Source organism: Halichoeres trimaculatus, unplaced genomic scaffold, assembly GCF_033239565.1.
Source record: "Halichoeres trimaculatus isolate MK-OKI-2021-1 unplaced genomic scaffold, fHalTri1.1 fHalTri1_scaffold_13, whole genome shotgun sequence".
In the NCBI taxonomy this organism is placed as follows: Eukaryota; Metazoa; Chordata; class Actinopteri; order Labriformes; family Labridae; genus Halichoeres; species Halichoeres trimaculatus.
Window position 1 is genome coordinate 16,804,158 of NW_027437191.1, and position 15,829 is coordinate 16,819,986.

A 15,829-nucleotide genomic window follows, 5' to 3' on the forward strand; every position below is an offset into this window, starting at 1 on the left:
TTCACAGAGTGGGTAGGTTGATGTGTGGGATATAGGAGGGTTATTCCATGCTTTTTAGCATACTGTGTGTGTGCGTGCGGGTGTCTGTTTGTGTGTGTGTGTGTGTGTGTGTGTGTGTGTGTGTGTGTGTGTGTGTGTGTGTGTGTGTGTGTGTGTATGTGTGTGTGTGTGTGTGTGTGTGTGTGAAAGAGAGAAAGAGTGTGCCAAAGTGTGTAGTGTGTTTATTTTTTGTGTCTGCTCCGCCCCAAGTTGGAGAACCTGTCATTCATTATATCAGGCAGAAGAAAGTGCAAAGAAAGTCAAAATAGTTTCCAAGTAGTCCCATTTCAAATCCCACATCTATCCAGGCATCTAATTTCAGTCTGCAAACACACAATTCTTTAGTGACAGAGAGCAGGACGAGTGACCGCAGGGAACATGCCACGACAAGAGATAAAAGTGAATGACGGGGACGTGAAGAAAGGAGAAACAGACGCTGAGGAAGACTGAAGGATTTGGGGTAGCCATGGCAGGAATAAAGAGCAGACGGAGAGACAAAGAGGTTTTGACAGGAGAAGGTATGATGGGAGATATAGAAGATGACGTGTTTTGGGATGGAGCCTCATGTGAATCAGTGTCCCTTTCATGAGAGGAAAGAGAAGATGAAACATGGGGGAAGAAAAAACAAAGTTTGAGCAACAATAGGATCCTTCATCAAACAGGAATACAATTAGAAATGGGTCTTTTGTATGTATTTAATATTAGCATCAGTAGCTAGGTGAGCTTGTTACTTCAGGACAAACTGTAGCTTAGATACAACAGGCAATCAAACAGAGAAACATCCCCAGTTTAAGTATAAAATACAGATTGCTGCTGTCGGTTTGAATACTAATAGTCACTTAACTATACTCCCCTTAGTATTCATTCTGCACCGCCGGTTAAAACGATGAATGAGTGGATCCCACATATTTAATCATCAGCGTTCTAGTTAAAACATCCACCCTGATTCACTGAGTTAATGCATCAGCCCTGACTGTGTTTGATCAATGGGACACATTTGTTGAAATCATGGCATGAAATTGCCTTTTTTTTCCACTAACACGTCTCTTGTGGGACGTTCCCACAAGCCAATTTTATCAATCAAGCCGGGAGCTTCCATAACTAGTGACACAGTTTAATTATTCATTGTTTCTGTATGTGTTCATGTGTAATGACAAGTTTTGATTGAACTTGTTAAAACATGAAAAAGCTTATTGAACACAGATTGGTTGTACAGTAGATGACACATTTGACTGGATTGCTCCAGCTGGAGAAATTTTTTCAGCATAGGTGATAAGGTCTTTTTTTTTCTTGGCTACCTCGGCCAAGGAGGTTATGTTTTTGGAAGAGTTCGCCTGTCTGTCTGTTTGTTTGTTTGTCTGTGAACAACATAACTCATAAAGCAACGAACGGGTCTTGATGAAATTTTCAGGAAATGTTCAAAATGGGATAAGGAAGAACTGATTAAATTTTGAAGGGGATCCAGATCACCGTCTGGATCCAGGATGTTTTTAAAGGATTCTTTATCTTGTGAGATAGGGCTGTTTTCACCATATGTGTACATAACTCCAGGATAAATGGTCAGATTGCTTTGCAAAACAAATGTAAAAGTACGATCCAGATCCTGGAAATATTATATAAAGATCTAGAATATGAAATATGTTTTTGGGTCATCATAATTTTCAACACTGTCGGGTCACAAATTATGGTACAAACCTTCAGTCTGCTGAAAGGGAGTATAACATTAAAGTAGGACTAAAGTGTTGCTTGACAATCACAATATGCTTGGCAGGGGTCTGTGCTCTCTGAGTTATTATTGGGGCCTTTTTATGCATTTATTCAGATAAAACAGGACAGGACTGTGATTCGAGCATGAATTAGGGCAAAAGTGGTGTGAAACATGGGAAAAGGGCTGCAATTTGGAGTCAAACCCATGGTGCCTGCTCAAGGGCTCCCCTCATGGGGCATGCAACCTCAGCATTAGGCCCCATTAGCGCCTATTTGATACATTTTATCAATTTATCCCAGCATTTTTAAGGTATATGTGTTACTATTCATTATCCAACAAACAAAATCAAAGATAAGATGTAATTTCAATGCAGGTCTAACCTTTTGCTTCAGGTGGAGCTACTGGGTTTTCAGAAAAACCAATTAACCCATAGAAAGCTTGAATTAGCAACCCCCCCTCCTTCATAATATTGTGGATCCCATCTGGGGAACAAGGGTAGTGGGGCTATAATTACCCCGCCAATATGAAGGCTTAGAGGAGTTCAGATGCTGATGTTGGGGCATTTGCTTATAGATGGAAATGAGTTTGGAGTGGTTAAGGTCAGGTTTGGGATCAGGAGCAGACTCCATATTTTCCCACCACCCCCAAACACAAGATCACACACACACACACACACACACACACACACACACACACACACACACACACACACACACACACACACACACACACACACACACACACACACACAAACAACTTCCCAACACCCCCAACCAGTTTGATAGGAGAGAAGTGCTTCGAGCATTATGGGTTAAGGCCTCATCTAACACCCATGGGAAATCACAGCAAAACAACTAAGGGAGATGCACCGTGACTGATGGTATTGGTTTGAAATAACAGAGGGAGAGTGTCATAGACAGAGGCTGCAGAGAGAGAGAGAAATGATAAAAAGAAGGGGGATGAAGGCACAGATAAAGGTTCAGTTAAATAGAGTGAAAAATTGACTTTAGAGAAAATAAAGCTAATATTGTCCTCTCCCCAATTTTGTGCCCTTTAGTTTAATGACAGGCTGATGTTACCGGCTTCTTCTGTGTGCCTCCTGAGCAAACTGAATATCAAAACTGACTGTTGTTGTTGGTCTGAATATCAGCCTCTCTTTTTTATAAACTGTCTGTCCGTCCGTTCGTTTGTCTGTCTGTCTGTCTCTGTCTGTCTGTCTGTCTGTCTGCTGGTCTGAGTGCAATAGTTTCTTTAAAGAGGTTTGATTATGCACAAGTCAAAATATGTCCAGTATGTTGTGTCTGTGTCCAAGGAGTAGATGCTGATGCACTTGTGAAGAAAAATCAACCAACCCCAGGCCCCCTTGTACCCTTTTTTTCATCAGTCCATCCATCCAGAATATGTGGGTCAAGATGAAGGGAAAAAAAATAGTGTCAGTCCTTTAGACTTGCCTCCATTGCTGTTACTCTGGAGCCTGTATTTTTTCAATTAGTTTGGGGACAATGTTTGAAAAGTTGGCAAAGGCAGTATGGAGTAGAAGCAGTATTTTTTTGTTTTGTTTTCTTTTTTTTGTTTGGAATCTGGTTTCACTGTCTGCCTCAGATATTGACACCAGTGTCACTGCCAGAATCTTTTTCTAAGGCAAATAAAGGCTACATTGTAGAACTAGCTGTCCCAATTGTGACATGGTTGATTTATTTCCTTATTTCTAAGACATTGATTTGACTTTTTCTCTCATAGAGTCAAATTGACTTTTTAACTTACAATTATGATTTACTATCCCATCATTACGCTTGCTCTTCTCATATTTTTGACTTTTCATCTCGTGATTGCAACTTACTATTTCATAATTATGACTTATTGGGCTCTAATCTGCAGCGCAGGGGGCGCAAGTCTGGCGCACCCTGCGCAGTGGTAATTTGCCAATTTGGTAGACTGTCTGCGCAGAGATGGGTGTGGCGGCGTGCCAGGGGGAGTTGACGGCAGATTCATGTTGGCGCACTGACAATTTCGTGCCAAAAACAGTGCAGAAAGTGCGCTGAAAGCTCGCCAGCTCCAACCTGGTCTATTTTGGGCGCAAAGCAGAGAGCACCCTCTGCAGCTGTAATTCGGTGACAGGCGCACATGTGCGCACACGTCAACAAAGCCTCAGAGGCAGGTTTCCAGAGTGTCAGGCACATTTTAATGCAATAAACAATCACAGCAATCTCTATTTAATGTAACCATCTGAACCAGCATATACATTTGCCAGCTGTGTAACTGTCTCTTTATTTTGTAATCCTATTAATGGCAAAGGAACAGATTACATCTATCCCGGGAACTGGCCCACATGGCTCTGACCGTCTGACCGGGTCTTTCCAGCACACTTTCCGCGGTGTCGGGGATCAGTCAGACCAATCAGACGCTGCGCCTCGGCCGCAGCGCATTTAAAGGTGAGGAGAAGCGCTCATTTGATTGGTGAAAACAGCGCTCGGCTGTGGGAAACCCACTCACGGCTTTTCTCCTCCCTCTCTGCCATTTGTGTGGAGGGAGGCGTGGACGCGCTCCACTGCACCTCTCTGCGCCTTGACTGCGCCTCTCTTGGCACTGTAGGGCACTTGAAAAGTGCACTGGTCACACCCTGTCAGCACGGCGAAGGCCGGCGCAGGGTAGGTATGCCTGCGCTTGCGCCTGGTCTACGAAATTAGAGCCCATTATCTTAAAATAAGTTTCTCCTTCATAGTTTTCCCTTTTTCATTCTCATCGGTATTGTAACTATCTAATAATTTTGACTTTATATCATGATAACATCTTTTTATATCATAACTTTATTCTTCTAATCTCATAACCTTTTTCATCTTAAAATTTTGACTTTTTAATTCATGACACAGACTTACTATCTTATACTTGCAACTTGCTATCTCATGATAAGATAATACATTTGACTTTTTAATCCATAACTGTGACTACACTTTTTTATCATTTGGAAATTTGATCTCATAACTTTGACTTTGATTTTAACCTTTTTTCCTTTGTCTGACTTTGAACTGAATACCACACCAGTTTATCTCATGATTGCTTTTTTTAATCCATTAATTATGCTTTATTATCACTTTTTTATCTTGCAGTAATGACTCACTATCCTATTATCTTAGGTTTTTATAACTAAGGGATGGGCATTTCAAGCCAAAGGTCTTCTGATATTGGCAAGTAACTATCCGAAAACTATTCGAAAATCACCTCCCAAGACACCGCCCACCCACACACACATGTACCTACTAACATTACACCTTAACAAAAAGGGATAAGGCCGTTGTTCTGCGTGCCAATCATCATTACTTCTTCAGGTGACAAAGCCTGCCATTGACTGATGATCTGCATCTCTCTACTTTCTGCTGCATAGTTCTTAACAACTTGTGATATGCTTGCCTACCCATCCCTCCTATCCTTTATTGAGCTTCTCCTCATTCTTGTTTTGACTGTAAATCCTCCAACCTGTTGGCTCTTGGCGTGGCTTTGTTTACTGTGACAATTCAATTCTGTAGTTGAGTTAAATATGATCTGGTTTGGACACAGTTTGTTTTATTTTGAAAGTCATGGGCATTATAGGTAATTTCTGTGCACAACTTCCTGCACGATCTGCTTTTACGTGAAATTGACAACTCCAGCATCCAGCTAAAAACTGTAACCTACTGCAGTAGGACAAAGCCATTGTCACATAAACTGTTCTTTTTGTGTGTGTGTGTTAATGATTATTTCAATATTAAAAACTGAATGCCCATCTCCAACTTATTATTTTTACAACATAATATCTTCCAATAATTTTCTCCACTTTTTATGTAATTCTGACATTTAATTGTTAAATTTGTCTTTTTATCTCATAAATATGTCTTGCTATCTTAAAACCTTAGTTCAACATGTAGGATTTTTGTTTTGTTAAAGCCAAAGCTTCCTACTTTAGAATCTTGATGAATTATCAATGCACATCAATTTCTTAAACTGTGTGGGTTAGTGAGCTACTCTTTTTCCTTTAAACACACACCGCTCACTAAATTGTCTGTTTTGTTAAACTACTCTTAAATGTTGCTCTAGGTAAGATTCAAAGGTAGCATTACTCCGCCCTCCCTAACCATCAGACCGTTAAAGGAAATACAATTTTCAGCTGTCTTTTCCCCCCTCCATCCCTCCATCTCCTGGGACTCAAGCACAAAGGAAAATAGAGAAGTGGGAAATTGAGGGGAAATTGAGAGCACGCGAGAGAGAAAGAGAGAGAAAGTGAAGACAGAGTGAGAGGAAGAGGTGGAGACGGAGGCAGGAGGAAAACAGATGTGGTTCATTGAAGCAGCACTAGCCCACAGTCAGAGACAAAGACCTGAGAGTGTGAGAGCATGATCCTCGACTAGCACACTGGAAATTATGGACTGAGTGTGTTTGCTTGTGAGTGTATGTGTGAGAAAGAGAGGGGGAGGTAAAGAGTAAGAAAGCAGACAAGGTAAAGGAGGAAAGTGCATGAAACAGAGAGCAGAAAGATCAAGATGAACAGTCATAGATGGCTCTCAGTAAAACATACATGTACTCTGACACTGTGAGTTTATTCCACACACTATGGAAATAAACATAGTATGTGCCAATAGTAGTTGTTTGCTAGCTAAATGGATCATTTATCACCAGACAGATTAATATCTCAACATTATAATGCAGCTACAGTTTGGCTTCACCTTCCTCGTGATTTAAATGCTGCAATCCTAAATTAATTCCAGCGTATAAAATCAATACATCAATGCCACAACACAACTGCAATTTCATTGTTTAGTATTCCTCTGAGAGGTAATTTTTTTTCTGCATTGTAAACACTTAAGCTGTTCATATTTGGATAATTTATTATAATAAAGCAGTCTCCAAACAGTGCGCACTCCGTATTTAGGGAATATAGGCATAAATTCAAATCTTTTTTTTATATTATAATTTTCTCTTTCCCATTCCCCAGCTGTAGAGGCTTGATGTGGCAGCACACTGCAGCTGCATGAGCAGAAACAAGATAATACTTTTTTTTTTTTTTTTTTTTTTTTTTTTTGTATTAAGACCAGTCATTGTGATGAGCAGTATTACACACCCTGTCACTGTGGTGAACTCATGCACACACTGTACGTCAGACACACAAAGCTGAAAGCGAACAGACAGAAGAATGTCTTTCCAGGAGTTTTCCATGTTAAGGTGTGGTGTTGTGCAAACTGGTGCTCCAAGGTGAAAACATATGTAAAAAAAAAAGCAAATGCAAACAGAAACAATAGATGGGCAGTATGGAGTTGTGCATATTTGTCTTTTTTTTTCACATAATCACTTAATGGGATGTGAAAGTAGTGCAAAACGCATGGTAAACTAGCAATATTTGCCATCATGCTTTGAAATTAAACCAGTGTACATCTTGGAAATAAAGGTGGCAAATGGATGAGAGGAAGTCAACTAGAGAGGTTTACATTTGGTAACATTTTTACTCAGTTTTCCCTTTTTTATTTAGAGCAATGGATTTTATTAGTTCAGATAAATAAGGTCTTCCTGCTCCTGCTACTGCAATGACGGTAAATTACACTGCCATTGCTCTTTTAAATGGTACATTTAACTTAATACACTCTAAAAAAAAATCTTAAAAGTAGTGTGCACTTAGTGTTGGATGGATGAACAAAGCATGCAGGTGCAGCCCATCAGACTGGGCCTGCAAATCACCACAGAGTTGTGGTTAAAACTTAAGTAAATAAGTCAAAGAAATCAAGAGAGAAGAAAACATTTCTCTGCTGCAGTTAAAAACGATGGAAGACAAGGATGATTTGTGATAACTCATAGTTTTTTTTAGATGATTAAAATGCCATTAATTGCCATTACTTAATTAATTATGAAATAAAGATTAAGGAGTAAGGAATATAAGGAATTGTGAGTTGTGAATGACTTGGGACATTGTGGCCAGCCAATGTTTAGGGAATGGTTACCTTAGCCTTCCACCTGACATACATGACATTGACTCATTGGCTATCTTCATTCCTGCCTAGCATATCAACTCTGACTGCCATTCATTCTTCACTCCATTTTTTTTTTTAATTTATTTATTTTGAACCTAAAATAAAATGTTTTTATTATTATTATCATTATTATTATTATTATTATTATTATTATTATTATTATTATTATTATTATTATTAATGATATAATAATAATAATAATAATAATAATAATAATAATAATAATAATAATAATAATTATAATAATAATGATAATGATAATAATTATTATTATTATTATTATTATTATTATTACTATTACTATTATTATTTAACCGTAATTATTATTTTTTGTTATTTATTTATTATTTTATTTATTTATATATTTATTTTTTAGCAAAACATGAGAACTGAGAATAGGTTAGACACCTTTGAGTTATACAGGTTACAAAGTGTCTCATTAAACTTCTCTAAAACCTACAACCTAGTAATTCCCTTTCACTTCCATGGCTTTATTTCTTAAATAACAGTTGCAGCGAAAAACAACTTTACTTGTTTCTGCAGATAGAACGTTCCAGCATATAACCCTAGTGCAGACTACATATTAATTTCACACTTCAGATGATGTTCAGATTAAACTAAGAAGACTTGAAATATTAAAAAGAAAATTTTGAGGAGCTGTAAATGGATCCAGAGCCACTTGTTTCCACTTCTGTGGGTGTTTACAGCAGGCCATGCTAATGTCTGCTGGTAGATTTTTAGAATAGACAGAAAGAAAATACATTACATTGGTTCCAATGTTCTCAACTTTTTCTCAAATTATTTACATCAAGTGTTTCAGAAAGAATGAAGGAAAGTTACTCTTTCAACTGTTAACATTGTGTGAGATTGCTGCAGTATAGATCTTGTTCATATTTTCTATGTTCTGATAAAATGGATACTACTCTGTCTCTCAGGTCTAATAAAGTTGCTTTCTTATTTTTGTAGCACAAACTACGACTAACTTTGTGGAAGTGACACATTCTTGCCCTGTGTCTTCTCTCCCTGCACAAAGTGTGAGAACTGCAGAATTAGCAGCAGCCCATCCTGCTTGGCCTCGTTGACATTTAGCTAAATTCAGCTCCTCACTGATAATTATTTTGTTTATGTGTGCGTGTTTGTTCGAGAGGCTCATTAGAAAAGCTCTGATAGAGACTGTACTGAAATAATTATTGCTAGCACTGAACAGCAGAGAAAGAGAAGAGGTGAAGGAAAGAAAGTTCTGCAAAAGGAGAAAGAGAAAGAAAGATTTGGAGCAGGGCAGTGACAGTAGGAGATAGGCAAAGGGAGTGATGGCAGAGAGGGAACAAGAGAGAAAAGTAGAGTGAGATTTTACTCATTAAAAAAGAGGAGCACAACAAGGGGAGATGGCATTAATCAGAGCTCTGCGCTAATGAGGCATTTACTCATTACACTGAAATAGAGAAGAGAAGAGGGGAGAAAAGGGGGACAGGGAGAGAAAAAAAGAGGAGTACAGAGTGAATTAATAGAGTGAAGAACAGGAAAAAAATTAAATAAGCGGGAGAACAATAAGAAGGGAGGTGACAAAGTCAAGTGAGGCTGTGGAGGGAGGAGAAGTGGGACAAGGAAAGACAAAGAAAGTGGAGCGTACAGTGTAGAAAAGACAGAAAGAGTGTTGATCTAAGAGCTAGGATTACAAAATCCTCTCTTTTCATTTTTTTCTATTTGTATTTTTCTGTATTTTTGTATATGTTAAATTTATTAATTTATTAATCCATTTATCTATCTATCTATTTATTTATTCATTAATTTATCTATTGAAATTGTTAGGCTCTTTTTTGTTAGCCTTCTTACCTTTATGTCTGTATTCGCACTTTAATTTCACTAAATAGAAGTGGATTGATCTTAAAGTATCTGATTGAAGATGCAGTTTATATCCGTATACTGGTGAGAATTTATATCAATGAAAGGTATCAGTAGACTGCCACTGTCGGCTGTTACTGAGAGCATGTCAGCCTAGACCCGTTTCCACAAGAATGTGCCTTCTTAAGAATGCTGCAGGAACAGCACATGAAAATTCACATTGCACAGGGCTACAATATCATAAATAATATCATAAAATCTCTAAGTTGCTATAATTCATACAGATGACAGGCTGTTGAGTGATCTCCTCTCATTTCCTTTTCTTGAGACATAATCCTGAGTCTAGATGGAGTAAAGTGAGAAAGACAATCGTAGAGCCTGGTATAAGGCGAAAGCCCTTAGTCGTGAGAAAGCAAAATCAAATCAAAGCCTTATTTATTTTTGTGGTATCTTGGAAAAAAAAAAAGATGGAGCACCTCGGAGAAAATTAGCAAATTAGGTGAAAGCCATTTCTGTCTAAGCTTGCTTTTAGGGAGTGTAAAGGCTTTTCATTAGCCTTAAGACAAAAGCAGTGCAAAGGCAAAAGTGGGTGTGAGAAATGTGTGCATTAGTGTGTTTTCTGTGGGGTTCACATCCATGGTTTGATATATGTCCCCCCTTTGCTAAGTGGCAATGTTAATATGTGCATTATTTAAACCCAGACAACTATCATAACTGATTTACGGTGCATCTCTCAGGCTTTTAGAGTTAAATGAATTGAAAAAAAAGCCAAAGCAGAAACACTGCATAATAATAACTTCAGGGACCATTTCTGTGTGACCATTCTCTGCTGCTGTGAAGTAGGACTGAAACAATGAGAGACAGATAATTGTTATTTATTTACTTGTTGTCATTTGCTGCTGCTTCTGGCTGTAATTTGAAGTTATCTCTGCTGGTGCTAAGCTGCTCATGCCATGATGGTAAGACGGAATAAACAAGGAGAAGAAAACTTCTTTATATCTATAGGACAACCGAAGTTGTGTGTACATCTATGCTGCTGAATCTGTGAGACAGCAGTGCTCGGAGCGAAAATGCTAATGACACTCATATTAAAACAGTTAGCTGGTGTCCCTCTCTTGTTTTATAAAGTCACATAAGCAGTTTGCTCAATTCGTACAATCACAGTAGTGCAAGATGAAAGTTGATCAGTTAATCAGCATATGTACCTGTGTATTGCACCAATTCATGTCATTGCTATCCAAAGAGCTGGTCTAGACTTTACTCTCTTTTATATGATTCATTGAGATAAGATTCAGTCATACTTTAATCTACAAAGAGTAAGATTCAGTGAGTAACCATGTCAAGAAACCCTTTAATTACTAAGTAGGAACACAGAGCAGAATCAGACAGATGTTGAACAACCATCTACTATGACTGTGCTCGGCTTCTGAAGAGGGACAGAGGGAGAGGCAGACACACAGACACAGAGATGGATAGGGACAGACAACATCAACACCACCTCTAACAGACTCATGGGGGTACAGCAACAATAGTGGTTGTTAAATATTTGTAACAGTAAAGTAACAATAATATAGTCATCTTGTTAAGGTTAGTTTTAAATAAACAGATTTAATATCTGCGTTTACAGGTGCAATGATGATGGCACCAGGGTCAGAAATGACATTATCAGCTGTACTCGTTGGAGTCAGGCTGTTCTCAAATCATCAGGACAGTGATGACAAATACAAGACTGATATTAATAGCTGTGGCAGTCAGGCAGATCCACAGCAGCAGGCCACCTGCTGCAGAGATCAAGAGAAACCCACGGGACAAAGAAGTTTTATTTATAACACCTACAGCAGCATAACCAGGAGCTTATCCAACCCTGAACCAACCCAGAGTATAACTTTATCAGAAAAAGAAAGTTTCATGTATACTCTGAAAAGTGGAAAGGCTGTCCATCTCCAGGACATTAGGCACATATACATGGACCCCAATATTCCGCTTGCATTCGGTTTATTTGCTCAAATGGAAAGAATTTCACCTTTGTATAAACCTCATTCCGAAAGAAAAGTGCCAATTCATATGGACATTTAATCGGTTTGACAGGGGTGGAATATTCCTGTCCCCAAAATGATTGAGGTATCATGTATCCACTCAAATGGAAAGTTGTCAGGGTACATTCTTTCAGCGCATGCTCAGATATGACGTAAGACGCAACTTTGATAAATTACCTGATGTTTACGTTTTTTTCTGCCCATGCCCCATTGTCTATTCTTTTTGATTATAGCCGCGCATGTGGACCAGAGATTGGATTATTTCTTTCCATGTTTACTATTGTTTTCAGAAAAGTCATCCAGAAAGATTCCATTCGGAAAGACGAAAAACCCCTCATGTAACCGTGGCTAGTGATTGATCAATAGTTCCAAAACTGAGGGGCCTAATAACTAATAAAGGTTCAATGTCACAGACTATAGTAAGATACTTGAGGTACCCATGTGGGCCTGCAAACTGGGAGTGTACTGTAGAGCGCTTTGATCTGAAAAGTGAATAAAATGAAAGAGAATGGATCCAAGCACTAACCTTGTAGAACTCCATCACTAACCTAAGTGTGAATAGGAGACTTTTCAGTAATATGTACACACTGAGATCGACCTGATAAATATTGTTTAAACCAAGGAAAATAACTGAACGCCACACACAGTGATGTCATAGAGCTGTGGATTGGAAATCCCTTGGCAATAACATGGACTTCTTGCTGTTTTGACTTCCTTTCCTATGAATTTTGTAAATTTGATTTAGGTCATGTGATCGTAGTTATGTATCACCTCTTATAATGCCCATCTGATTGTGATGGGCAAATCTGAGAAAGCAACTGTCAAAATTAGGAGTCATAGTAGTTCTTTCAGTGTGCGGTCACTTAATTGTTTTCTTCATGCATGTTCCTGCAACTGACCAGCTCCTGAGTATGTTAGTATTTCCTCTAATGCTGAATTATTGTAATGGGCTATCATTTGCTTTCATCGTTAGGGATGGGTACCAAATTAGGTACTTTTATAGGTACCGACCAAATTCTATCAAAAGTACTGGGTACCGATAAACATAAAATCAAAAGGTACCTTGTTTTGGTACCTAAATGCATCCTTGTGACTGTTAGGGAGTGGAAGAGTAGGAGATTTTCCATGCTGGATGTGAACACAGCATTGCAAGTTTATATATTGAAGAATAAATATGTTAAATTGAAAAAATATGAGATTTTACTATTAAACAAAATAATATTTATCCCCACATAAACACAAAAAGTACCGAAAATTGGTACTGTTGAGTACCGATACCGATTGCCAGGTACTGGGCATCCGTACCCTATCATTTCAAATGTGAAAGTTACCCATCCCTATTCATCAGATTAGTCTCTATGCTATGTTGGAATCTTCATCCTGACTGAAAGAAGTGTAATGACTTCACTAAACAGCTGTGATAAAAATAAAAACATTTCAGGGGAATTTTACTTGAATTTATTTGTTATCAGACCATCAATACACAGCATGAAACACATTATCCAATCCATCTTATAAATCTTAAAATATTTTGCAGGGTAGTAAAAACTGGCAGCAGTTAAGCTCTGCTTAAATGGCTATGAACCATTTTAATAATACAGTCATTGTTAAATAATGTGCTATTCATTTTTAAATGGAACCCATAGTTAGGATCACCCTTCTGAAGAGAACAAATTCATAGCTCTTTTGCCTAAAAGCAAAAACACAAGATTTAGCCACTGACCCTGTCTTGACACAACAACACAAAGTCCCTCCCCTCTCTCTCCAGGCGGAAAAACAAGAGCTTTTGTTGTACAAAGCAACACAAAATCAAAACAAAGCTTCTCTCAACCTCCTCCTTTCCTCCCTCTGTCTTTCCTCTCTCCAGCCTCTTCCCAGCCTCCCCTCTCTCCCTCTCTTATTGCCCTCATCGTAACCCTGCCTGTGTATGATTCAGATCTAATAAGAGTGATCCCAGATCATAACTCTGGGATGTATTTTTAGCTCGAGCCAAACCCTCCCTCCTCCTCTTCTTTTCATTCTCCATGTATCTCCCAGACCTCGATACGACAAACAGCGTAGTTTTAATTGAAAATGTAATGTGACTCTTATTTTATTTTTCTGTCTCACTCTTTTTTTTGCCAGGACTCTGACCTTGTCCTGACATTCAACCTGTCCATGCATCGCTCCTGGTGGATGGAGAATGGCCCTGGGTGCAGGGTGACACCCATCACCCCTCCCCCTTCCTGGGCACCTGAGGACCACCGATATATATCTATATCTGGCTGTCTGATGGATTTCCAGTTCGTAGAGGTGGCTCACTCCTCGCTGCAGATACTCCTGGCTGTAAGTACTCCAACCTAATAACAGCACTGCAATTTTAAACTTGAGTACCTGCATGTAGAGCACCCATTATTACACCTCTGCCTACTGCCTCAACATGCTTTTTAACTTCTGGGAGTGACCTTTCATTCACCATAAATCCTTAAATACACAGTTTTACTACACAGGCATTTTCCTTTGTCATTATATTGAATCCTCTTGTCTGCACCTCAACATGAAACCATAAGCTAACTTCATCTGTGCCTTAAAAATGAGCTTGAGTATGGTTTTCAAGCTAGCAGCTAGGACAGCAAAAGTTAGCAGCTAGCTTTGTCTTAATGTCCACAGCAATGTTGTATTTTGATAACAACAAAGATAAGATTAAGAACGTGCTTATTTTTTTGGATGAAAGAAAGGAATTTTGATACTATAATTACAGTTTAGTGACTGTCTCAAGCAACAGTTCTTTTTTTTTCTAGCTAGCTATGACTGTCAAAGCTAAAATGGAAACAAAAAAACAGCCTAAATGCTTCATCAAATGAAACCCCCAAAATTAGAGTAAACAATCAATATGTGTGTTATTCATCAACTTTTACCTTCACAAATTTAACATAACCCTGCTAAATTACTCGGTAAGCTAATTATGCTAAGTTGGGCTAAACACAATCTGCAATGATTACAGAGCTGTACTTGAGACAGTATGAATTAATTTACAGTCAGCCTCATGGTAGGTAATGAAGCATGCACTTAACACGACATTTTTGTTTCATCACCTTGTAAAATTTTATGTCCAGTAAGAGATGATATTGAACCAGAGTCAAGGATTCTGGCAAAACTTCACTTTCAAAAGATGCACTGAAAGGGAAAAGAAGTCTGAGAGGATCAAAACTCTCAAACACGTGTCGTGTAATAACAGCTTTACTCTTAGACAAAGACCACCAGCCAAAACATGTTGGTCCAAGAATAAAGTTATGTGTACCACAAGTGTTGACAAAAGTAAGAGATAATGCACAATGATGAGTGGTTATGAAAACCAGAGAACAGACTGGAGGCCATAAGAAAGAATAGAAAATATTGTGTGAAAGAGCTTCCCATTAACACATTTACGCTCTTACTTTTTAATAATCATTTTGAGTCTTCAGCCCACCAAGAAATTTAAGCCAGGTATTAATTACCCCTTTTTTTGGGGCTCCAATAACATCTGGAGGAAACGTCTGGCTTGTTAACAACTAAGTATTCACCAGCTATTTATTTTTTCAGAGCTGCTTTTTGAGAGTGCTTGTAGTGTTGATCAAAAACTGCTGTTTTAGTCATAAAAGGGACCTGGAAACAAGCACACTAACAAAGGTGGTGTTTAAATTGTGCCCTTATTATGTTTGCATATGTCATATACAGTAGCAGTTGTCTGTACATTAAGTCTAAACTTTATTATAGCCGTAGCAAAATCTTTTTCTGCTGCAAGGATTGGGAAATTACAGATAATTGTGCAACATTTTTAGGATCTCCTCTTTGGTGAAAAAGCATGTATGCTCCAATAATTTGACAACTTCATATCCTCATTTACATAGAATAGGCTGCATAAGCTGCTTTGGAGCTCCTTTCTCTGTCGCAGATTTTTTCTGTTCCACTATCTTGCTCTTGTTGTCTAATTTCATTGTGTAAGAACCACTTTCCTTCCCTCTGTTTCCCTCAGCCTGTCTTCTACCCTCGCCCTCTCTGTTTCTTCCTCTCCTGCTCCGTCAAACTGCGATAATTAGCAGGATCAGAGGAGGCAACAGAGAGAAATAAAGAGCAAGAATGAGGGAGGCCTGTCACTTTTCATCCCAGCCGCGCTGCTTTTTCGAAGCACTTACACACATATGAATACAGACACACAAGCAGTAAACAAATCAGCACTTGAATGTGACTGC

At 38.5% G+C, this 15,829-nt stretch overlaps 1 protein-coding gene across 2 annotated transcripts in view; it reads left to right on the forward strand.

Annotated features, from left to right (window-relative positions):
* Window positions 1-15,829, forward strand: part of nkain2 (sodium/potassium transporting ATPase interacting 2) — a 120,789-nt gene that overhangs the window by 69,211 nt on the left and 35,749 nt on the right. For both annotated transcript variants that reach the window (XM_074685135.1, XM_074685136.1), the window contains exon 4: window positions 13,743-13,943. In XM_074685135.1, coding sequence (XP_074541236.1) covers window positions 13,743-13,943 — 201 coding nt within the window. The remainder of the gene's footprint in view (window positions 1-13,742; window positions 13,944-15,829) is intronic.